This window comes from Abramis brama, assembly GCF_963993115.1.
Source record: "Abramis brama genome assembly, chromosome: 17".
Classification (NCBI taxonomy): Eukaryota; Metazoa; Chordata; class Actinopteri; order Cypriniformes; family Leuciscidae; genus Abramis; species Abramis brama.
The window spans coordinates 36,036,158-36,060,633 of record NC_139979.1 but is presented as its reverse complement, the minus strand read 5'-3'; the positions used below and the strand labels follow the sequence as shown (position 1 = coordinate 36,060,633).

Sequence of the window (24,476 nt, the reverse complement as noted above, 5' to 3'; positions counted from 1 at the left end):
CATCTCTGCTTAGACTGCTGCCCCCGCGACCCGGCCCCGGATAAGCGGAAGAAGATGGTGTGGTATGGTATGGTATGGTAAATATTTCTTATGGCCAGTTAAATTGGTATCTGCTGTACTTCATGGATTCATGTATTAAGTCTGAGTTGTTTTTATCTGCACCATCATATTACAGACAACTGCTGGTGTAATTATGCAGTTGTGGAGACGAATGATGATTCCAAAGCAATACATGCAGATACACTACCAGTCAAACGTTCGGGATCGGTAATATCTTTAAGATTTTAAAAAAGAAGTCTCTTCTGCTGCATTTATTTTATTAAAAATAACTGTGATATTGTTAAATATTATTCCAATGTAAAACAGCTCTTTTCTACGTGAATATATAGTAAAGTGTAACTTTCCATTCATCAAAGAATCCTGAAAGAAAATTGTACATGACTGTTTTCAACATTGATAATAATCATAAAGAATGTTTCTTGAGCATCAAATCATCATATTAGAATGATTTCTGAAGGATCATGTGACACTGAAGACTGGAGTAATGATGCTGAAATTCAGCTTTGATCACAGGAATAAATTACATTTTAAAATATATTAAAATAAAAAACAGTTGTTTTAAATTGTCATAATATTTAATAACATTACTGTTGTGTTCTATCATTTACCGATCAAACACATGAACTCACAGCGGCAGGAGAAATAGAGCAAATGCTTTTAAAACATTAATTCTCTTACATCATATGAACAGACGTAAAAATAATTTGATGAATTTGATCATGCTGTTTTAATAGCTTTGCTTGTAAGTAATGAAATAATAGTTATTTCCCTGCATTTTATTCCATTCAAATAATTTTATTACAGCAGCACAACCTTCAATATATCAGTAACTGTTATTCTAAGAGATTATGTCTCTATGTGAGGGAGAAATATTATATAAAACTGATCAAATGGAATACATTACATACATTAAATATAAATGTTTATATACATAAATTATAAATGCATATATTTGAAAATAAATTTCTCACACAAATATCATAAAAACGGTTAAGTAGATCACAAATCAGGTCAGATAGGTGGAGGGTTTAAAAACTGAAGTGTAACTCATACTTTTTGTTAAACTATTAATTTATAATGTTTAAGTAAGAAATGTTATAATGTTTTAACAGTGATGCTTGTTCTCAGTGTTACTTACACAGCTGATCTAGTTTCTGTAACCACAGGCATCAGCTTCTGGAGAACTTCATCTCCAGTGTTCTGTGTGACTCTAATTGAAAATAAAAAATAAAAAAGTTAATTATTCATGCTAACAATAATAATATTAATTCATATCATAAGTAAATAATACATGATACCTTCCTAAATACCTTCAAATAATTCTTTTAATGAAACACTGCTTTATAAAGGACATGTGAAAAAGTTGTTTTATATCTATAACTGTCGAAGCCTCGTATTCAGCCGTCACAGATTTGTTTTTTCTTCTTCTTGTTAATGTTGCTGTGGCAGGTCTATTAGTCTGCATTTACACTACAACACTATATTTACATACAGATGGTACTCAACCAGAATAATAATTTTACCGCCGTGCGGGTGTGTATTTGCAGCCTCTTACCGCTTAGAGGCGCTACAATCACCAGACTGATCTCATGAAATGGCGTATGTATGACGCCAATTCGTATTTCCATTTTTGCCGTGCTATCAACACGCATAATCGCTTTTCAGCGTGTTTATCAACGCCGTTGACTTAACATTACATTACTGTATATATGACCTACCCCAACTCAGTCCCTAAACCTACCCGTCACTGGGGTTAATACCATTTATGAGTCTTCCCCTACCATCCTAGGAAAAAAAATATCGCTCCCCAGATGTTGATATACATTTTGCTCCGTTTCGCTCAGACATTTAATGGCGTAGACATACGGAAGATGACGGTTCGTTTCGCCGTGAACATACACGCGGATAGCTCAAAATGCGTATAATAGATAACACGCCACTTGACTTGAAAGTGGCGTGTATGTTTACGCAAAGTCATGATGTCATGTTGCAATCACAGACTTTGCAAAGTGTCAGTTTCTCTCTATTGCGTAATCTTCCACCACGCCGCGGCGAATTGAGTTGCTACCAGCTTTCAATCGCTCTCAATGAGCCGGGGTTAATACCATTAACTTTATTTAAAGGTTTTGTATTGTATTTAAAGGTTTTCCACACACAGGTTTGTATTGTATTTAAAGGTTTTCCACACACAATTTCAATTTAGCAGATAGGCCTACAGAGCTCTTTTATTCGCGATCAATCTTGTTTTAAGGTGAATTCAGCAAGGCATGCTGTATTTTTGAAGCAACAAGGCTATTTGTTACAGTTTTTTCTTTCGTGATTTGTGTGGATGACACGCAGTGACATATACAGTTTTATCAGCTGCATGGTGTGTTTTTACCTTGAAATGTTTAATTTCGAGAAAGACCTGGCGCGCGCAGTGAGGGAGACAAAATAAACTTACTAAAAAAAGATCCAGCGCGAGAGAGAGGAAAAAGAAAACGCCTGTTCTTAATTTATGTTGCTTTGAACTATTTTCGTTTTGTACCGTTTTATTTTTTTAACTTAGCTGCAATTTCTTTGACAATAGAAATTTAAAATGTTGCAAGAATAAGATTCTGTGTTTCTTATTTTGCATCGCAAAGGGAACTCTTCGATGCAAACTTAAACTCTATCGATGCAACCCTGTTTTAAATAAATAAACTGTCCCGACACTTTATTTATACTTTGAAATGTAAGATGGGTTTTCAAACTAATTTTCATTGTTTATTTTTTTAATTGAAAGCAATACTGTATTGAAAGTATTTTTTCTGATTTGTTCGATCTGTTTTGAAAAATGTCTTCTGTTGCTATGGCCGGGTATCACTGTCAGTCATCTCAATTTCGTGAATGATTCACAAATTTTTTTTTTTTTAAATACAGCATGCCTTGCTGAATTCACCTTAAAACGAGATTGATCGCGAATAAAAGAGCTCTGTAGGCCTATCTGCTAAATTGAAATTGTGTGTGGAAAACCTTTAAATACAATAAATAAAAATACAATATTTATAATTTAATAATATATAGGGCCTACATATAGACTTTTGGAGATTTATCCTTAAAATAATTGTGCCTTTGCCTTCTCATCAGACTGCTATCCGACACTCTCCATATGAAAGACGGAACATTAACACCTCTTGTCCTGCACCCCCACGATAAAGCAACTATAGCCTACTGCGTTCTCCAAACCCCCCACAGGCTATCTGAGTTTGAGACTGCAAAACAAAGAGTTTGCAATTCACACTTAAATAAATCGCTATTCTAGACATTAGCAATAGGCTATTAAAGTGTTGATAATGAAGGAATTAAATAAGTTAGGCTAATGTAGTAATATTTCTGTCATAAATGTTTATTACTAAATATTTAATTATTTCAATAATTGAAGAATTAAAACACTCAAATGTTAAACTCAAAATTAAATTCCACATGGATCTTTGAATCCTTACAACCAGGGAGCGATTTGTGAATTAAAGTTTTTTCAAATAAATCTCGAACCACAGTGCTTCGATCTGCTGTTAAACTAAATAACATTTATAGAATAATTATGAACTTAAATGAAACAATATCGCAACATTGACAAATACATTTATTTGATCTGTTTTTACAATTTAATTCAGGGCGATTTAGCCTACATTTAATTAGAGCGAGATTTTCCCACTTTCCTTGTCCTTTCCTCATTGGGAAGCGCTCACATGATAGCTAAACATGTTTGAGTAGATCCTCTGTACCTCTCGGTTTCATATGGATTTCATAATCAGGCTTTAGACATAGCCGATTAATTTCGTATCGTGACTGAGCTAAGGCAAGTGGCTTTCGGTTCATTTTTGTGACGCCGTAGTTCCCAGAGACAGAGACGAGCCTAATATGAATAGAAGTTTAAAGTTTTGAACGATGTAGGCTACTCTACTCTTATCTGTATGACCGAAAAACTACAGAGTAGCCAATTAAGTTATTTTAGCTGTTAAGAGAAAAATAAATCCAAATGAACGCGTTTGTCGAACACTAATTCAATATATATACAGTATATATATATATATATATATATATATATATATATATATATATATAGGCTATATATATTAACAGAACTGCTTTTGAAATCACGATTAGAATTATTAGGCTACAGAAGTAAAGTCATTGTAACCTATATATTTGTTCCTTAGTGTAAAATGGAAATGCATGGTAATTTTATTTCATAAATAGGCTATAAGCAAAATGGTGTAACAGAGTTGTAAAACTAGACAAATCTCTCTGCATCAATAATAGGCTATAAAATGCATTAATAGGCTAATATAAAAATTTCAATAGTCCAAGTTGGCTCGGGATTTGAACCCGTGTCATCTGTATGATCGAAACATATGTTCAACCCCTCGGCCATGACTTTACTCGTTGCGAAATGCCCAAACGTTCCAATGTGTGTTCACTCACACAAGCTCTTCATTCAAATGAACGCGCCGCCGCGTTTGTGAACACTAATTTAACATGACAGAATAAAACCTGGCTTTAGAACAATGCATAGCGCCATTCGTCGTGGTGTGCCAAAACACTTAATTATAAACTTCAATATTTCATGCAAAACAATCTCAAAACACTTTGTGACATTTTAAAAAGCCGTGCATGCCACTGGAACCATGAACGTAACAGAATACTGGTTCTGATTTTGTTTGTCATTTAAACGTGCCTCTTGCATATCTTTATTTTATATATTTTATATGGTCTATTGAATTATCATTGATATATATATATTATTATTATTATTATTATTTGCTTTCTTTTTTAACAGAACTGCTTTAGAAATTATTATAAGCTACAGAAGTAAAGTCATTGTATAATATTTGTTCCTTAGTGTAAAATGGAAATGCATGGTAATTTTATTTTATAAATATAAGCAAAAAACTATGGTGTAACAGAGTTTTAGAACTAGACAAGTCTATCTGCATCAATAATAGACTATAAAATGCATTAATAGGCTAATATAAAAATTTAAGTAGTCCAAGTTTGTTCGGGATTTGAACACGTATCATCTTAATGATAAAAGTAGCCTAATAATAATACCAACAGTAATGTAATATGCCCTGTGTGCCCGTCCGCTTCGCCACTGTGAAGAGCTAAACGCCCCCAGGAACGGCATCAAGGCCATTAACTGTTTTATCAAGTTTACTTTGTCGTCCGCGTGACGTGATCTTCATTATCAGGAGGATCCGCTTGCATCCCAATTTTAGTGATGGCGCAGACTATGCGCACACAACGCTCAAATGAGTTTACTTTGAAAGGCTCACGCACTCAACTGTAAATTAAGTTACACGGGTCCTTCTGAGGCTTGTAGACTCAAGTCCTCAGCATTAAACACAATGAGACGCTCTAGTAAGTGTGCATGGCCACAAAAATACTATTAAAACTTCATTTAGGAGAAATACTAAATAGTGTTCAGTGATTAATTTACACTAGGTTGGCTATACGTCCGGATTTTGGCCGGACAGTCCGGATTTTAAGCCCCCTGTCCGGCGCAGCCTCAAGCCGGACACTCATTTGTCCTCCTTTTTGGAGTTGCGCTGAATCGGCCTAAAAAAAAAAACAGCTCTAGAATCTTTATTGCGGCGCAGCAGCATAGCGTCTAATGCCATAAGATCTCTGGCCAAACAAATGATTGGCTGAAAGCGGTGTCAAATAAATATCTGATATATCATTGGTTAAAAACGTAATCCTCCACGTCGTGGAGTCCACGTACTGGCTACGTCATATAATAATGTTAACATGCCGAAACGTCAGACCTCATTTAATCTGGAATGGACAAAATGGCCTGAGCTGCTGCAGTGAAATTCTTTGTTAAGATTTAAACACCTCTGATCTCTGAGTTTCTCTTTGTTCATAATGTTTTAGACTGTAATGATTGCACTCAGTGTTACTTACTGATCCTTTCCGTATCCAATGAATCTCTTCAGGTCAAACTTCTGCAGTGTCTTCTCTGAGGACAACAAAACAAACACTAAAGCTGACCACTGAGACGAGGAGAGTTTCACATCACGTAATCCTCTCATATGAGGTACAGCTTCGTTCACTAGAGAAAGATCACCCAGTTCATTCAGACAATGAAACAGATTGATGTATTTATCTGGAGAGGGATTCTCACTGATCTTTTCTTTAATATAGTCAGCTGTTCTCTCATTGTTGTGAGAGCTGTTTGCTGTCTGTGTCTTTAGTTCTTGTAAGAGACTCTGATTAGACTCCACTGACAGACCCAGAAGGAAACGTGTCTTTAGTTCTTGTAAGAGACTCTGATTAGACTTCACTGACAGACCCAGAAGGAAACGAAGGAAAAGGTCCAGATGTCCATTTTTACTGTGTAAAGCCTCATCCACAGCTCTCTGGTGGAGATCAGATAGGGGAACTTTGTCTCCATTAGTTGGTTTGGTAATCTGGTCAAACACATTGATGTTATTGTTGATAAAGGAGAGATGCACATATAGAGCTGCTAGATGTTCCTGAATGCTCAGATGAACAAAGCTGAAGACTTTCCCCTGATACAAGCCCAACTCCTCTCTGAAGATCTGAGTGCACAATCCTGAGTAAACTGATGCTTCTGCCTCATCAATGCCACACTCGCTCAGGTCTTCCTCATAGAAGATCAGGTTGCCTTTCACAAGCTGCCGATAAGCCAGTTTCCCCAGTTTGACAATCATGTCTTCATCTTTCACTTTCTTCTCATAGTCCTTCTCATGTTTGATGTTGGTCTGAATGAGCAGGAAGTGTGTGTACATCTGAGTGAGAGTCTTGGGAATCTCTCCTCTCTCTGCTTCACTCAACATCTCCTCTAGAACAGTGGCTGAGATCCAGCAGAACATTGGGATGTGGCACATAATAAAGAGGCTCCTTGAGGACTTCAGGTGTGAGATGATCCTGTCCGCCAGACTCTGATCACTGATTCTCTTCCTGAAGTATTCCTCCTTCTGTGTGTCACTGAAGCCTCGTACCTCTGTCACTCGATGGACACACTCAGAGGGGACGAGATCCGCTGCTGCTGGTCTGGAGGTGATCCAGATGAGAGCAGAGGGAAGCAGATTTCCCACAATGAGGTTCGTCAGCAGCGCGTCCACTGAGGCTGACTCAGTACCATCACACAACCTCACATCGCTCTGAAAATCCAGAGTCAGACGACACTCATCCAGACCATCAAAGATGAACAACACTTTATATCCTTCACTGGATATGTCCATTTCTTTAGTTTCAGGGAAAAAGAGATGAAGAAGATCTGAAAGACTGAGTGTTTTGTCCTTCATCAAGTTGAGCTCTCTGAAAGCGAGTGGAAATATGAGCTGGACGTCCTGATTCTCTTTCCCTTCAGCCCAGTCCAGGATGAGCTTCTGCACAGAGACTGTTTTCCCAATGCCAGCGACTCCCTTTGTCAGCACAGTTCTGATGGGTTTGTCTTGTCCAGGTAAAGGTCTAAAGATGTCACTGCATTTGATCGGTGTGTCCTCTGTTTCTGCTCTCCTGGACTGTGTCTCGATCTGTCTCACCTCATGCTCATTATTGATCTCTCCACTTCCACTCTCTGTGATGTAGAGCTCTGTGTAGATCTCATTCAGGAGTGTTGGGTTTCCCTGCTTTGATATTCCCTCATACAAACACTCAAACTTCTGTCTCAGATTTGATCTCAATTTGTTGAGGACTTCAGCAGATTTAGAGTCAGTGCTGTAAGATTAAAATACCACAGTATTATACAAGTCAGAGAAGTAAATAGCCATAAAGTACAAAACTATTTATGGGACACAGAACATCATTAGGCTTCTGAAATGTGTTAATCATTAATCATGTGTTTGAGTGATTTGTGATGTGAATTGCAGCACCTAAAATTAAACAACAACAAAAATTCCTGCATTTTACCTGAAACCAGGACACATGCTTTCATTAAAGTCTTGTGGTTGAATCACAGGCTTGTACACAGTTTTGTTTTCAACTGGTCTGGATAGAAGGTTTGACCTTAAATCAGAATGAAAAGGGTAAAGAATCAGACACACTGATATTGATGTAATTGTGTCATTAACTGAGTAACAGACCAACAGCTTTTGCAGTGTGTGAATGTATTAACAATACAATACATAGAGCTTTACACAAGAGCACAATGATGATCATTAATAGACTGAAACCAGCAAGATTGTAACTCATTAAACTGCTTTATATTAATAACAATTTCATAAAAATCAAATATAATAAGCATAACTTTCATAGAGGTGATATACCTGAGATCAGGCCATTTGTCTCCACTCTTAAACTCTAGTGGCTCCTGCATAGACTGGTTACTCTTCATAGACACACAGCTGGACTCTGGGTTTGAGCTCTTCTGCTGGACTGAACTGGAACAGAGAACAGATTCAGTTTAATCCTTTAGATTACTGTGACTACATTTACCCTGCATCAAGAAGTAATTTGAGGAAACAATAATCTGTGTATCATTCGTTCAGTCGTGTTTTAACTTTTTTTAACGTGTTTATTGCAACTACATCTCATCTTTTTTCCATCAACCAGACTAACGAATGGCTCGACACAACCCGTACTGGGGAATAGACTAGACAGGGCTTTCTTCTGTGTAGACCAGGAGTTCTCAAGTGCCAGGGGTTTGCTATTTTCATGTTTTGCGAACTTTAAAGTCACGTTTTTTTTTTTATGAACAACGCTGTGTTTTATTCCTAAGTGAATATATAATGCATTTTACTTCAAATAATCTAAATGTTGACTTTGAAAAGTAGGCGCGTCAGAAGGCTATTCACTCTATTTTGGTTCATTTTTGGTGTGCGGCAGAAAGATGTTCAAGGAGACTGAGACGCGCTAAAGCAGCGTATCATGTTATTTTCTTTATTTTTCAAAGGCATGGCATTTTGTAGTCATTTTTTATGTACACAAATAAAAATATAAATTTTACTGTTTCGAATGACATAGTATTAAACGACAGAATATTAAGTTATTTCCCCAGCTGAGCAACAAATCCAAGTGATGGCATCGCTCGCTCACACAACATCTAGGCTATTATCAGTTCACTTCTGGCATTACTAACTTGACATCGCAGCCTGTTCATTATTAAAATAAAACACAGTCAACCAAACATATAAAAAGTTATTCTGCTTAATTTAATTGGTCTGTTGTACAATATAAAGGCTGTGCCGCACAGTCCTAGGCTACTTGCTGTTATTCCAAACTCATTCCCCTTGCTGTGAAGATGCTGATTTAGCCAATACATGTATATTGGGACTCGACTGAAGTTTAAAGCCTTCTTTACATTATTAGTTTGCATCCAAATGTTACATTGCAAATATGGAAACTTTGGACCGAATGAGAGATGCACGAAACCAACATTGGTACTAGGGATGTTAAACGATGACCGTTTGACCGATGGTTGACCGTATCAACGTTAACCGATCAAAGCTGTCGGTAGTCGGTTAAAAAAAAAAAGTTCTCTCTAAATTAGGCTATTATAAACAGTGGGCTAAACGCTACTACAGTTAGCCATCTCATTCCAAGATCTTTTTGTGTGAAGTGAACAAATCCCTCCCACTCAATTTTTCATAACTCGCCTGTTTGTACTTAATAAACCAATAAAAACATTTGGCGCGAGGTCACTGCGTCTGGGTTCGCGTGCTCACAAAGTTTGCGAAAAGTAAAGGCTACAGGCTAAAACACTCGAGGTTCGAGCCAGGGCAGACGACAGGATGAAGCGTGCAAAGAAAAGTAGTGTGTGGGACCATTTCACCAAAAAGAATGACACAGATGTAAGTTGCAACTTGTGTGATACAGTGCTATCATCATCTTTCTTTATTATTGTTAGCACTACCTCAAACTAAAGCGGCGTCTCTTCGGAGCTGTCATTTTCTTAGCCGCGGCAATGTTTCAAATGAGCTTCTAACGCTAGACAAACGCCTTTATTTTCAACGCGATCACCTTGTACCCAAACCATTTTGAAACTAAGGAGCCATTTGTCCTCCGTTTATATACAATCTCCTCGGCGCCGCGTTTGCGGGACTCATGTTTCGCGCTGTAGTTATTTAAAAAAGTGACGTGAGTGGAAGGGCACGGGCAGTGTGTGTGTGTGTGTGTGTGTGTGAGCGGGAGGCAGAGCGGCAGAGAGATGCGACAGAGTTGCGAAATTGCAGGCGCTGCTCGAAATGGCTGTTATTTCAAATAGCATATTTTAAACTAACCGGTTAACCGGTTTCAACCGGTTAATGAGGCTCGGTGGTCGGTCAAGAAAATTTTTAGTTTTCGCCATCCCTAATTGGTACAGTTTAAATTCAAATAAATTTGTTTAGGATTGGCGTTTAAAATAGGCTAAATGTTGTAATAAAGTGCACAGTAGGCTATTTTTATAAGCTACTATGAATTTTTTTAGTATATTTTTATATACTATATATATAGTAATATTTTTAGTGATTCACACCTGAGGAGACAATGGGCCCCCGCATAATGAGGCTGCATACGTAATGAGCCTTTCATTCAGGTGTGTGACTGAGCCACAAGAAAGAATGCAAGGACAATATATATATATATAATTGGTTCACAGTTGTTGTTTTTTCCACAAATTGTGCTTGCAAATTGTATAATATCCAAGGTAAACATTTCTAGTAATTGTGCAGTTAATTGTTCTCATACTGTATTTTCAGATTTGGAATATATTCTCTACCCAAATGTGTCACTAATAAAGCATAATAAAATTATTTAAAGAGAAGGCTTATATTGACCTTTTTTTTTGCTATTTTATTCAAAAGGTTATACAATTACAACAACAATTAAAATTGTAACAATTAGGGCTGTCAATCGATTACATTTTTTAATCGATTAATCGCATGATTGTCGTGAGTTAACTCGTGATTAATCGCATTTAATCGCACATTTTTTTATTTGTTCTAAATATACCTTAAATTAATACTTTTCAAGTTTGTAATACTCTAATCAATGTGGGCATGGATAAATATAGATGCTTTATGCAAATGTATGTTTATTATTGAAACCATAGTCAATATAGAGCATGAAGACGAGACATCTTTCAAAGGTCATAGGTGTTTTTTCAAAGAACTTGTTCATGTCTATTAGACACATGTAGAAAGAACAAAGAAATACCATGTTCCCATTACTTCTCTTTCTTTGCAATGAGCAATTTACTAACAAAAAAATGTTTAGATTTTTGCATGACAGGGCAGCTCTTCTGAAAATGCTAAATGTACATTTAGCATTTATTATTACATTGTAGTTTGTCTCTCTCTGTGCCCATTTTGATGAAGCTAAATTCTCAATAAAACTGTTTTCATTGGTATATTTTACTGTTTCTGTTGTCAAACAACGGAATGAATTTGAAATGGTGACTGAAACGCGACCCAATAAACATAACCAGCTCTCCCTTCCAAGACGTTAAACTGCACAAAAATTCTGATAATCGAGCCATCGTCTGGTGAAATCAAATACACATAAGCTAAAGACAATATCCGTGTATATTTGTAAAATTAGAGAAGCAACATAATATCTGTTTAACTGAATTAAAGCGCTGCTCCTCCGCGCAAGACGCAGAGAGAGAGAGAGAGAGAGAGAGAGAGAGAGAGAGAGAGAGAGAGAGAGAGAGAGAGAGAGAGGTGCGCGCGCGCGCGTGCTGAGAGAGCAGTACCGGTAGATTCTCAGAAACTAAATAAGGTTTGGGCGCTTTGTTGAAGGAAAAAAAATCGCTAAAGGGGTCTGCAATGTCGCTAAGTTGCCAACACTGTGTATCTCCATTTCTCCAACTAGGGGTTGGGCCACGGGTCAAACAGAAAATATGCGCTGCGTTAATCGCCCGTTAAAAAAATTAGTGCCGTTAATATGATTTTGCGTTAACGCGTTATTAACGCGCTAACTTTGACAGCCCTAGTAACAATATTTCCAGTGTAATCTTTCTTTGTGAAAACTAAAGTATACATTTTATCATACGTAATTCAATTCATATGAGCAGAAATTGGCAACATTATAAGCTTATTTGATGTAGCAGTATTTTACAGTAAAAACTTTATAATCTATCCGATTTTTACTCATCTCAGTATAGCAATAGAGTTTGGTAAAAGCTGTTCATTCATTCACACACAGAAACGCGATTCATTTTTAAACAGTATTTTTGCCAGCTGTAGCTACATAACAGCGCGCATCTGTGCGTTCATTCATTCATACATAGAAACGCGATTCATATTTAAACAGTCTTTTTGCCAGCTGTAGCTACATAACTGCACGCATCTGTGCATTCATTCATTCAGCGTGTACAGACACTTGCGATTAGAACAAAGCAGATATAGAACTGACCTATTCCTCAGCCGGATCCCTTTGCTCTTCGAAATGAAACTTCCAGCACTTCTGAGGTAAATTTTCCAGGATTATTATCAAGATAGTATTATTCCTCACAGCGTCGTAAAGTACATGAGTCTGAAAGTGAACTCGCTGTGTGTGTTATCCAGCTGATGTGGGCGTTCCCGGTTTGCCTGGATCACCTCAGATAATTTGCGTTTGAATAGCGCGCGCTCTCCGTGAGCGGAGTCACATTAAAACTTAATGAGCTGAGATGAGAACGACTGACATCTCTCTCTTTTCATACATATTACATAAACTGAGAATATTTTTTTAATAAAAATTACTTCATTTAAAAGAAGAGAATTCAAGCTTCATGCCTGTGTGTCTGTATGCCTGTTTGACTGAGTATTCGCTGAGTTACAGTTCATTTTAGGACGCATTTCAGAATGGACTACACTGACAGAGAGAATATACATAAAAATAATACACACTTAACAGGATCGATTGATGTATGAAACGTGTATGGAAGATCAAAGTCAACAGAGTATTTAGAGTCTCTATTGCACTTATAAGAAAAAACTCGAGTTGGTATCGCCGGCGATACCGCCGACCCCAGGGTGTTAAATTCTAGGCTAATACATTTTAATAAACCAAAAGGTCATAACACTTTTTTTTTTAAACTTACTGAGTGAGGGCGACCATGCTGACCGCCATCATTTACCCTGCCATACCAAGCTGATGCAAAGCGTATGTGAATTTATATCTACACAGAAGAAATCCCTGTCTAGACTGTAACAACAATGACTTTATGTTAGGGAATTAATTAGCTCAAATCAGCGGTAATATTCATCTATGTGAATATGCATATGCTGCTTACACAAATTAATTTATTCAAAAATAGGGAATAGGTTAAAACCTCGACTTATATCAGTGATTACACAATTACTCGTAATAATCACTGGTATAGACGGGTAGACTATGCTCAATTTGGGGAAATTTGAGGTAGAAGTTGAGAAATGTTCATTTATTATGCATACTATCCGTCCAGCGAACAGGATGTACAATGTTTGAACAGAAATCTAGCGTCCTTAACACCGATAAATAACCCTTTTCTTGTGGCCACAAAAGAATGATTATTTTCGTGTTTAGACAATCTTAGATATCTCAATGGTAAAGTCAAAGGTAAAGCTTATGAGGTAAAAATCTGCACTCTCAGTGATTCAGAATTGAACAACCAGGCAAACTTAATTCAAATGATTTAACAAAGTTTATTTAAACAAGCTAACGGTTACATATACTACTTTAAATCACGCAGGAGTAAATATGCATAAACAAAACAACAATATAACGATCGTAATACGAAATACAATGAAATAAAAGGTTAAGAGAAGAGGAAAGAGAGAGAGAGAGAATCAGTGAGAGAATAATAACAGTGAGAATAAGAATGCTTTTAGGTATGTGGAAGATGGTAGTTTGTAGGTAGGTGTGGGTGTGTGTGTGTGTGTCCGTGCCACGCGTCTAGTAGCACGTGGTAGTGTGTTTGGGTCGAAACACGTGGGTGAGTGGATGTGTGGAAAAGAGTGTAAGTATGAGTTTAGAAAGAAAAGGCATAAACAGTTTAGTCATTAACAACAAAACCCCAACAGCTCTAGTAATTCTTAGGCAACCTTAAACAGTGTTTCTTTTCAGATTGCAAATTTAAAGGCTACGTTACTCTGAGTTGACGATCGACCCTCTTGTATGTTTCGTCTGCGTTGGACGAAGGCACTGAAGTCACGTGGTCACAGCGTTCTGGTTGCTATAGCGACCGAAGCGAGCGAAACTCAGCAAAGATGATCTTTAGCTTTAAGTTGGTTTCGTGGGTTGGTTGAAGAAGGCTAGCAACTGAAGTAGAGTAGTTTTAAGAAAATAAAACTTGGAAAATAAAACGAAATAAAAGCGAGCGAGGCTTCCTTGAAGGAAGAAAGGAGTGTCTTCTTTCTCTCTCTGGCGACTGCATTGAGAGGAGGGAAACACGGCATTTTGAAGAGGCCAATCTCACGCCCCTTCACGCCTGTAGGCCAATCGTCTTTAACAACGTATTGGGCCCAACCTTCCGACGCTTTGCGTGTATACGCCCTTCATATTAGAATGTTGGAATTATAGTTTCGTTCTTATCAATGATACCGCTGGTATTTAGTTGAATAACACATTTTCTGATATTTTGTGTTAAAGATTCAGAGCCGTTGGGATTTCTGGAACAAAACGATACCACGGATCGTGGTTATATCAGTTAATAACAAACAGTTACATGTTTCTTGATAATAATAAGCATTTCACTTTTGATTATATCATAACACTCAGTTATAACGGTCTTCCATATAAGGACCATGACATATCACAGAATACATTTCAAAAATATATATAGAAAAGAGTGATTTTGATCACAATGTCCAGGGATGTGAGTTTTTCTGACTCTTATTGGTCAGCGGATGTTCGCCGAGTGATAACTTAAAGGTTCTTGTTGACCCAGCAGAAAGGGGTCTGTGTATTCAGATGGGCAGTCAACGATTTACGCCAAATGTCGGCGCCGTTTGGTCTAGTATATCTTGGGGCAGAATCTGGAGACAATGGAGGTGTTGTAAATGAGTATTCCAATGCGTTGATTAGGTCCCAGACTAGAGGGGGGGGGGATCTGATCACGGGGTAATCTCAGTAATTTAATCAACACACCGTCTGATCATGTGCTTTGCGTTACAAGACTCTTCCCCTTTACGGTTCGTGTCGAGCCAATAGTCTGGTTGTTTGATGAGAGAAATATGAAATGTAGTAGTTGCAATAAACAAGTTAAGAATAACTGCAGTACGGAGGACTCTTATTCTGCAGTGCAGAACTGAGGAAGAACGTTCCGGGTTATTTGACTGTAACCCTGTTCCCTGAAAAAGCGGAATGAGATGCTGTGCTGCTTAGCGCATTGGGAACGTCTTTTATCGTGACCAGCTGTGAATATTGTGTGTAACACGTCAATAGAATTGACCCGGAGGAAATATAGCCTCGGTCGATGACGTCATCGGCGCGCATCCGCAACACAAGGCTATAAATAGATGAGCCACAGGTGCATCGTCAGGATATTTTGTCTGAAGAGCAGTCCCGGGACATCTTCAGCACGACAAAGTAGCGCAGCCTCTCGTTCCGCTTTTTCAGGGAACAGGGTTACAGTCAAGTAACCCGGAACATTCCCTTTCAAAAGCTACAGTCGATGCTGCGCTGCTTAGCGCATTGGGAATGAGAATACCCACGCCGCCGTGCTTGAAAGTGTCTGGAACCCTACAGTTGTGCAGGTGTGCTCACAAGAATGCAAGAAGGCCTCAGACATTAGCTTGTGATGTTGACTCAAGGACATGAGAGCCCGGAGTAGCATGAACATCCAAACTATAAAATCTTATGAATGTGTGTGGAGAGGGCCAGCCTGCCACATCACAAACAAGTTGTAAGGGGGGACCTCTTGCCAAAGCACTAGAGGAGGCGACCCCCCTGGTGGAGTGGCCTAAGACCTATTGGCGGGGCTTGACTGTGCGCCTCATAGGCAAGACCAATAACATCCCTGACCCAATGAGACATGGTCTGTTTGGTGGCAGCTGCACCTTTATTACTACCACCATAACAGACGAAGAGTTGCTCCGACTTACGCCACTGGCTAGTGCGGTGGATGTAAGCCTGAAGAGCACGGACTGGACACAGTCTATGAGATCTCTCCTGCTCCAGCGTTATGAATGGCGGAGGACAGAAGGCCTCAAGAGTGACATGATGTACAGTCGAGAAAGGAACCTTAGGCAGGTAGTCAGGATGAGGATGCAAAATCACTTTCACTATTCCTGAAGCAAAGTCTAAGCAGGATGGTGAGATGGACAGAGCCTGCATATCGCAAATTCTTTTCAAAATAAGAAAAAAACATTTTTAGAGTCAGAAGTTTGTCAGACGCTGATTCTATAGGTTCAAAGGGGGTCTCAAGCAGACCCTATAGCAGGACTATAGCTAAGTCCCATGAAGGAATCTTGGTTCTTACTGGAGGCCTCAGTCATCTGGCCCCACGAATGAAGTGAGTGAGCAGAGGATGTCTCCCAAGTGGCACCCCGTCAACCAAGGTGTGGCAAGCCGAAAGAGCGGCCACATAAACCTTGAGAGTGGCGGGGCATGTGTCTGTTGATAACTTCTCCTGCATGAAGTCCAGAACTAAAGCAATCTGGCAGTTGACCGGATCTACATTGTGTACAACACACCACCTTTCAAAAACACCCCATTTGCTGGTGTAACTCTTTCTAGTGGAGGAAGCCCTAGCACTTAGAATGGTCTCAATAACATCCGGCGAAAGCCCAGTGTCTCTCAATTGGTACTCATCAGGGGCCAAACATGAAGGTTCCACAGGTCGGGCCTGGGATGGAATATCGTGCCCTCCGCCTGAGACAGAAGGTCCCTCCTCTCCGGAATCGCCCATGGCGAGCCGTCGAGGATAGATATTATCTACGAGAACCATACTCTGTTCGGCCAACATGGCGCTATCAGTAAGAGGCAAGACCCTTGTTGGCGAACTGGCTAGAACTCCCGGGAGCAGAGAAACTGGAGGAGACGCACACACTGCGCATTCTGGGCCATGTGTATGCAATTGCATCCAGACCCAGAGGGGCTGGGTGACTCAGAGAAATAGAGGGGACATTGCGCTGTCTGATGGGAGGTGAAGAGGTCCACCTCCGCTTCGTAAAATCTGGTCCAAATCTGTTTCACTACTTCCGGTTGGAGTATCCATTCCTCTGTAGTTTCTGTCTGGACAGTAAATCCGCTCCCACATTCAGACGCCCTGTAATGTATACTGCCCTGAGTGACAGGAACTTGTCCTGGGTCCAGAGAAAAATCTGCCTCTCTATTCTGTTCAGATTGTGTGAGCGCAGACCTCCCTGGTGATTTATATAAGAGACTGCTGCTGTGTTGTCCACCCGCACTAGGACATGACAACCTCTCAATTGAAGGAGAAAATATTTCAGGGCCAGAAATACGGCCATCAGCTCAAGGCAGTTGATGTGCCAATCGAGTTGATGACCCTCCCATTCCCCTTGAGCTGGACGACCACTTAAAGGAGAACTCCGGTCAATTTTAACATTGAGCTAATTTTTTTGTAAATTTGGAGTGCTGTCAGTAAAATTTGCACCCTATTGACTTCAATGGGGCACGTTTTAAACCTGCTTTTAGCCTCTTAACATCCTTGATGTGTCATTACAAGTGCCCAGGTCATGTGAGTGATTCCTTCAGAGTGAACACGGGTAAATCTGACTGCAGTAGATGTGAAAGATATGAATAAAAATGATGTTATTTCAGCCAGCGCACATACCTGTATTTACATCCTGTTTTCGGTCGAAGTCCACAGTAGTCGATTGTCGAGTTCACGTGCATAGGTTTAGTACCTAAGATCACGCGCGTGAACTCGACAATCGCAAATGTACAAAAAAATCCAGCACTCCAAATGTACAAAAAAATTAGCTCAATGTTAAAATTGACCGGAGTTCTCCTTTAAGACCGTTCCCCAGCCCATCAGGGAGGCGTCTGTCGTTAACAGTCTGCGATGACAAGGCGCCCCTAGAGTGGGACCCAAGGCGAGGAACCGGGGTCTGAGCCACAGAGATAGTGTACGAAGCCTGTGGCGCGTCACTTTTATTTGCCTTTGAGGATTGGCCCTTGGATGAAATCCTCTGGCTTTCATCCAAGCCACAACTGAAACGGTCTCATGTGCAACAGCCCCAGAGGAATCACTGTGGATGCTGAAGCCATGAAACCTAACATTTTTTGATACTGATGAACAGTGCGATCTTGGCCTAGCCTGACTTTGCTCATGGTCTGCCGAATGGTCTCAATTCGAGCGGGAGACAGTTGTGCCCGCATCGTGATCTAATCCCAAACGATCCCAAGATAAGTCGTTCTCTGGGCAGGAGAAAGAACACTTTTCTTGGTGTTGAGTCTCAACCCTAGAGAAACTAGATGAGCTAACACAATGTCTCCGTTGAAGCGCCATCTCTTGCGATTGTGCCAGTATTAACCCATCTTCGATGTAACTCAAAATGCGAATGTCCTGGAGTCGTAATGGAGCCAGTGCTGCATCCATGCATTCTGTGTATGTGCGGGGTGTCAAGGCTAGGCCGAATGGAAGAACCTGAAATTGGTACACTTCGCCCCCGAAAGTGAACCTCAGGAATTTCCTGTGTTGTGGCAATATTTCTATGTGAAAATATGCATCCTTCAGATCGATCGTGACGAACCAATCGTGATGTTGAATTTGCGACACGACCGTCTTGATGGTTAACATCTTGAACTTGAGCGCTTTGACTGTACACTTTAAGCCTTGAAGATCTAAGACACCCCCCCATCCTTCTTGGGAACCAGGAAGTATCTGCTGTAATAGCCCGACTCTCTCTCTGGAAAAGGAACATGTTTATGGCCTCTTTGCTCAGAAGATTTTGTAGCTTTTGTGACAGTACGTGCATCAGCTCCGGTTTCACGGAAGTGGATACCACGCCGTTGAAACGCGGAGGACGATGAATAAATTGAATTCTGTATCCTATCTGTACTGTGCTTAATACCCACGCAGAAATGCGTGGCAGAAGTTTCTATGCCTGGCAGAAGTTTCCATGCTGGTGGTATCAATTTTAACACTTCCTTTTGAGGGGATGTTAGATGTTCCGTGTCCTGAATGACCGCAGGAAACAACGGAACATCTAACATTTTGCTGGAAACCGCTGCCACCATAAGCATGAGAGGTGGCAGGGATGGAGAGGTTTCGTGGGGGTAACAAGAAGGGGCGATTAGACCTTGAACGCGCCCCAGTCAACGCGGGCTGCCCCCACCAGACTGGGTGCCAGACCATCAGGACTTCCTCTTTCTATTAATAATAGTCCTGAGGTCTGGCTTGGGAGGTTGCTGAGCGTGATGAGCCTGTCCCCAATCTTTACAAGGGGGAGCACGGTCCGCCACGCTCTGCTTCTTTACCTCCCTGGCTTTTGAAGGACCGGGGCGAGGTTGGGTGGCCGATCGCCCCTCCCCTTGAGTGCGACGAGGAAGGAACTGAACGAATGCTTCTTCATGTTTCTTAACTTCCTTGAACCTTCCTTGATGACAGTATTGACGGAGTCGCCAAACAGGCCAGAGGGAGAAACAGGGGAATCTAATAGAAACAATCTATCTTTCTCTTTGATACCCGATAAATTAAGCCACAGGTGCCTCTCCGTGCTGACTAAAGCCGACGTTGAACAGCCGATGGCACAGGCCGTTTGCTTGGTCGCACGGAGAGACAGATCTGTGGCTCGACGAAGCTCAGAGAGCGCTTCCTCGCCGATCGTACTGCCCGCACTCAAGTCCTTGACGTCGAGGGCACAAAGACGCAAGAGGTATATGGTTTACTCCATGACTTAGACAGCTCATCATGGAGGTCCTCGAAAAGGGGAAGAGACTGATGTTGTGGTCTCTCCCCCCTGCCACTGGACAGAAACCTATCCTCTAGCTTACTACGTTTGGGGGTCTCTTGTTCGCGTGGCCAGTCAAGCTGTAACCTGTCCACCGCTCGAGTAACCCCCTCGAGCAATTCCTCTACAGATCTATTTTCGCGAGAGGAATGCTCAGAGGCGGGCTGCTCAAGGTCCGCAGACCCGAGATATATATCATCCCCCTCGTGAACCGAAGAAGCACCGGAGCGGGCTTCAGGATCACGAGAAGGGACATGTGGATCTGGTGACTGAGCAAGCGAAAGGGACGGACCCGTCTCTTGCTCGTCACACAGATCCATGTGAGAGCCCCGCGTTGGTAATGTGGGTGCGGTCTGGAAATAGTTCAGACGAGCATGCAGCATCTTCACTGTGAACAGTTCACAATGCTCACACTTGCCTTTCTCTAACGCCAGAACCGCGTGCTCTTCCCCCCAACAAACAAAGCAGTAATCGTGTGTATCCAGCTCAGACATAGGACGGGAGCATGGAGGAACACAACGCTTACTACTCTGCTGTTGACTCATTTCTTTTCTTTTAAGACTTCTTAAACTCTATTAACAGACTTTGAGAAAAAAAGATTGATAAATGAGAATTTTCTGCACACTGCCTGATGAAACTAACTCCTAAGCAAAGATCTGTAGTCAGATAAGAGATAGCGGAGAGTTTTGACGCACACATGCACAGTATGGTCTGAAGACAAAAGACCTGACAATGCACTTGTGGCTCATCTATTTATAGCCTTGTGTCGCGGGTGCGCACCAATGACGTCATCGACTGAGGCTATATTACCTCCAGGTCAATTCTATTGATGTGTTACACACTATATTCACAGCTGGTCACGATAAAAGACATTCCCAATGTGCTAAGAGGCGCAGCATCGATTGTAGCTTTTGAAAGGGAACTGATGACGGGACAGTTTGATCTTCGGCTGACAAATCAGAGGAAAGGGGCGTTTCATTCCTGCCCACATGTAGAAATCGAATATTCCAGCTGTTTATTCATTTTTCTACTTTCAATATTAAAGGTGCTATAAGCGATGTCACACGTTTTATAGGCCAAAACATTTTTTGTCACATACAGCAAACATCTCCTCACTATCCGTTAGCTGCCTGTCCTCTGAACACACTGTAATACACTGGAGACACACATGCGGTCTCTCTAGTTTTATCTAGTTTTGTGCTTTTAGTTTCTAGCACAAGTCTCTGAATTTTTGCAGAACTATGCCCCCTCTGGCGACAAGCGAAATTGCAACCAGAGGTGTGCACGCTCATGGACCACACGCACACGCACGCTTGCACGGCTCTACAAACGGCAACAAAAACAAACTGGGCTCACCCGCACCACGAAACACAACAAAACAGTGTTCCAGCCAATCACTGGCAAGAAGTATTTGAGGGGGGGGTTTGGGGGGTTAGTGCGCGTACATGTGAAGGGGGTGTGTGGAGGAGAGAGAAGCAGAAGAGGGAAGTTTGAATTATGGCCGACACACGACCAAAGAGACGAAGTTTCGATGAACAAATTTCAAAAAAGAGGGACGAGGATAAGGAACGCGCGAAGTACCGAATTTACATCGGAAAAAACTTCGAAAGGTGGCGAGAACTCCGCCGGCAGAAGGGCTTCCAATCCGACATTCAGTTGCTGTTTTTGCAGAACAGGTAAATCCATCTTTCTTTCTAAACTGACGTTCATGTTCGCCAAACCAACACAAGGATGTAATTAGCTAGAACTATGCAGTCAGCGTTAACTTTGGTGAATACAACATAACTTATATGTTTCTAACAGCTAGCGATCAATCTCTATTGTAAATGATCAAGCAAATTCACAGTAGGGCGACAATTTGTGTGAATGATTGTTTACATCCACTGTTTGTTATGAATTTGAATGTTCATTTATAGGCTATTGACAACTTTGACCCGCCACCGTTGTTTATGCTCACTGGGAAACGCGAAGCTAACGTTATCTTGCTATTATTGCGTCCTTGTATGGGAGCTATAGTTACCTCAGATTGCGAAACGATTTTAAGATAATGCTTCTCTTTTTCTGCAATATATAAAACCCTTTATCTAACTTGGCGACATTACACATTGAATGAAGTATCAGTAAAACTTAACTTTGTTTGTAGTGACTACTTTGACTTTCCTTTATGCCGGAAGGGAAGGGAGGAGGGAGGAGACGGGATGAGGAGGAGGGAGGGTCTAGCTAGCCTCCATTTTGTTTGACAACAATTCGAATGTCAACAAGAAGTTACGACTCCCGGCATCGCTTAGAGCACCTTTAAAGGTGCATTGTACAAGTCTCTGAGTTTTTGCAGAACTATGCCCCCTCTGGCAACAAGCGAAATTGCAACCAGAGGTGTGCACGCTCATGGACCACACGCACACGCACGCTTGCACGAGCACGAGCTGTTCATAACCAAAGGAGCATCAGACAGCCGCACAAATCTTTTGTTTACAGTCATAATGTCTTCAGAGGTAATAAAGTTATAAATCTGCAAGTCATTTTAAATATGTGAAAGGAAAGGCATTTGAGTAAATTACACACTTATGTGTGAGGGGAAAACGGGGGTAATAGAAAACTTCGGTTTTTGTTTCCATCTATCGACCATGTTGAACTGTTTTATGTGTTTACTGTATCCACTTATGATTGTATTATTATGGAAACACGTTCATGAACAATATAAGTTATTACTTTGTTATTACTTTGTAAAAGCTCAAAATAATAATCATACCATACACAGTTGGTCAACAAAGTACACTCAAATGTCTCAAGGTAATATTCATAGATTATTACATCATTTGTTGTCATAGATTTGCCGTATCAGACATTAGAGACTGGGCTATATCTTACCGTTTTATCAAGAAAAAAGCCAACTGAGGATCCCGTTTGAGCTCTAGAGCAGACCGGAGATTCCAACGAACAGTATTTATATCGTTTTTACCTTTTGTACACAGCCACGTCCAAGTGATCTGAGGGCGCGGGCGCGGGCGCTTCCTAGTGTGTGCAGACCGGAGAGCTCTCCATTTGTTGAAAGCTTTTTACAGTCTATGGTTGAAAGCCTTCCCGATGTTGACTCGTCTTATTCCGACGCCTGTGGCACTAGACAAAAGTTTTCTTTTCTTTGTCTTGCGTGGAGTTTGCGTTGGGGTTTGGAATGAACTACAAGCCGGTCTCTTTGAATCCATCTTCTACTTTTGTCGAAAGTTGACTAAAGTTTTGTCGCTCGAGTTGTCTTCGCTGATACGGAGAATGGCGGCGAATACACAAACCTGCCAGACATTACCAGGTGAGCGTGAACGCGCATGACGTCACGCCAAGTCTCAAATTCCGTCCCGAATCCCTCTTATTTATTTTACTGTACAGGATTATAAAGGCAATCGCAGTGATCAGAGAAGGGCTCTTTCAGCCCACCAGGCAATTGTTTAAGCATGTATGGGTTAGAAAAACGGGTATTTTTAACATGAAATGTTGCGCAATGCACCTTTAAATAAAAAATAAAAAAACGACTGATCGAGTGATACATGGATTAACAATGATCTTTCAATTTAATATTTCATGTGAGTTTCAACACAAAAATAGGCAAACAAATAATATTTTTTCTGTAAACTTTCTTTGATGTGTGTGTGTGTGTGTGTGTGTGTGTGTGTGTGTGTGTGTGTGTCTGTCTGTGTGGAGGGGGTAATGTAACATTTTTGCAATGTTTCACACCAAAACAACTTTATGTTGAATGTAATGTTATGTTATGTTTTATAATGTTGAAAGTACCTGCATCCTGGAGGAAAATCTCCATCTCTGGATCCTTGTGATTTACCCATGATGAAGCTGCAGGAGAATCTGATGAGTTTGATCTCCTCCATTGACTCTGAATGAAGAAACATCCAGACACTAAATTATATGATTAAATTAAACAACCTTAATAATTTAGCTGAACATATCTGGAGTGTGGGAGAAAAGGATCATGTGACTGCGTTAACTCAAGATCATTGGCCTTTTCACACACACAAGTCGGCCGTTAGATTTAGCATTTTCTGAATAATAACTGACACCGAGAAACACTGACTGAACATGTTCGGGTGAAAAAGAAAACAAACCCCGACACACATCAACACACACTGATCCGGTAAATAAAAGACGTGTTTGTTGGCGTTTGTGTGAAATGGCCTATGTATGTTTAGATTCATATTAATATGAGAAAGTCACACATGAACACTCACCTTGATCAAACTTTTACAAGATACAGGATCTCAAATCCTCCAGCTTTAACATCATAAAACTACACGTAAATTCCGTTATAATGGTTGATAAACACATTTGCATTTGTCCTGCTTAAAATGGCGACAGGAAAACTTACTTTCACTTTCTATTTGTGACAAGAGAGAGAGAGAGAGAGAGAGAGAGACGCGCGTTTACGAGAGCACCACGACACATGCGCGTGAGAGCAGACGTTGTTGAACGCGCGTTGGAGATTAATATTTAAGTGGTAAATTTTGTTTGTTTACAAAATTAAGCACCCACATCTTTTCAGTTTGTTTTTATCTGTGTTGTTTTATTTATTTTTTTATATTCAATTGATTTATTTTCTCTCTCTTCTAATTAGTTTGT

At 40.4% G+C, this 24,476-nt stretch overlaps 1 protein-coding gene across 1 annotated transcript in view; it reads right to left on the bottom strand.

The window, feature by feature from the left end:
• LOC311067968 (NACHT, LRR and PYD domains-containing protein 3-like) overlaps positions 1–24,256 on the bottom strand; it is a 50,597-nt gene extending 26,341 nt beyond the window's left edge. Inside the window, exons 1-6 of the mRNA XM_084090118.1 lie at positions 24,089–24,256; positions 23,640–23,736; positions 8,319–8,432; positions 7,963–8,058; positions 5,989–7,770; positions 1,199–1,270 (exon numbers count right to left, since the gene is read on the bottom strand). Coding sequence (XP_083946244.1) covers positions 1,199–1,270; positions 5,989–7,770; positions 7,963–8,058; positions 8,319–8,432; positions 23,640–23,731 — 2,156 coding nt within the window. The 5' untranslated portion in view covers positions 23,732–23,736; positions 24,089–24,256. The remainder of the gene's footprint in view (positions 1–1,198; positions 1,271–5,988; positions 7,771–7,962; positions 8,059–8,318; positions 8,433–23,639; positions 23,737–24,088) is intronic.
• Positions 24,257–24,476: the final 220 nt, after the last annotated feature.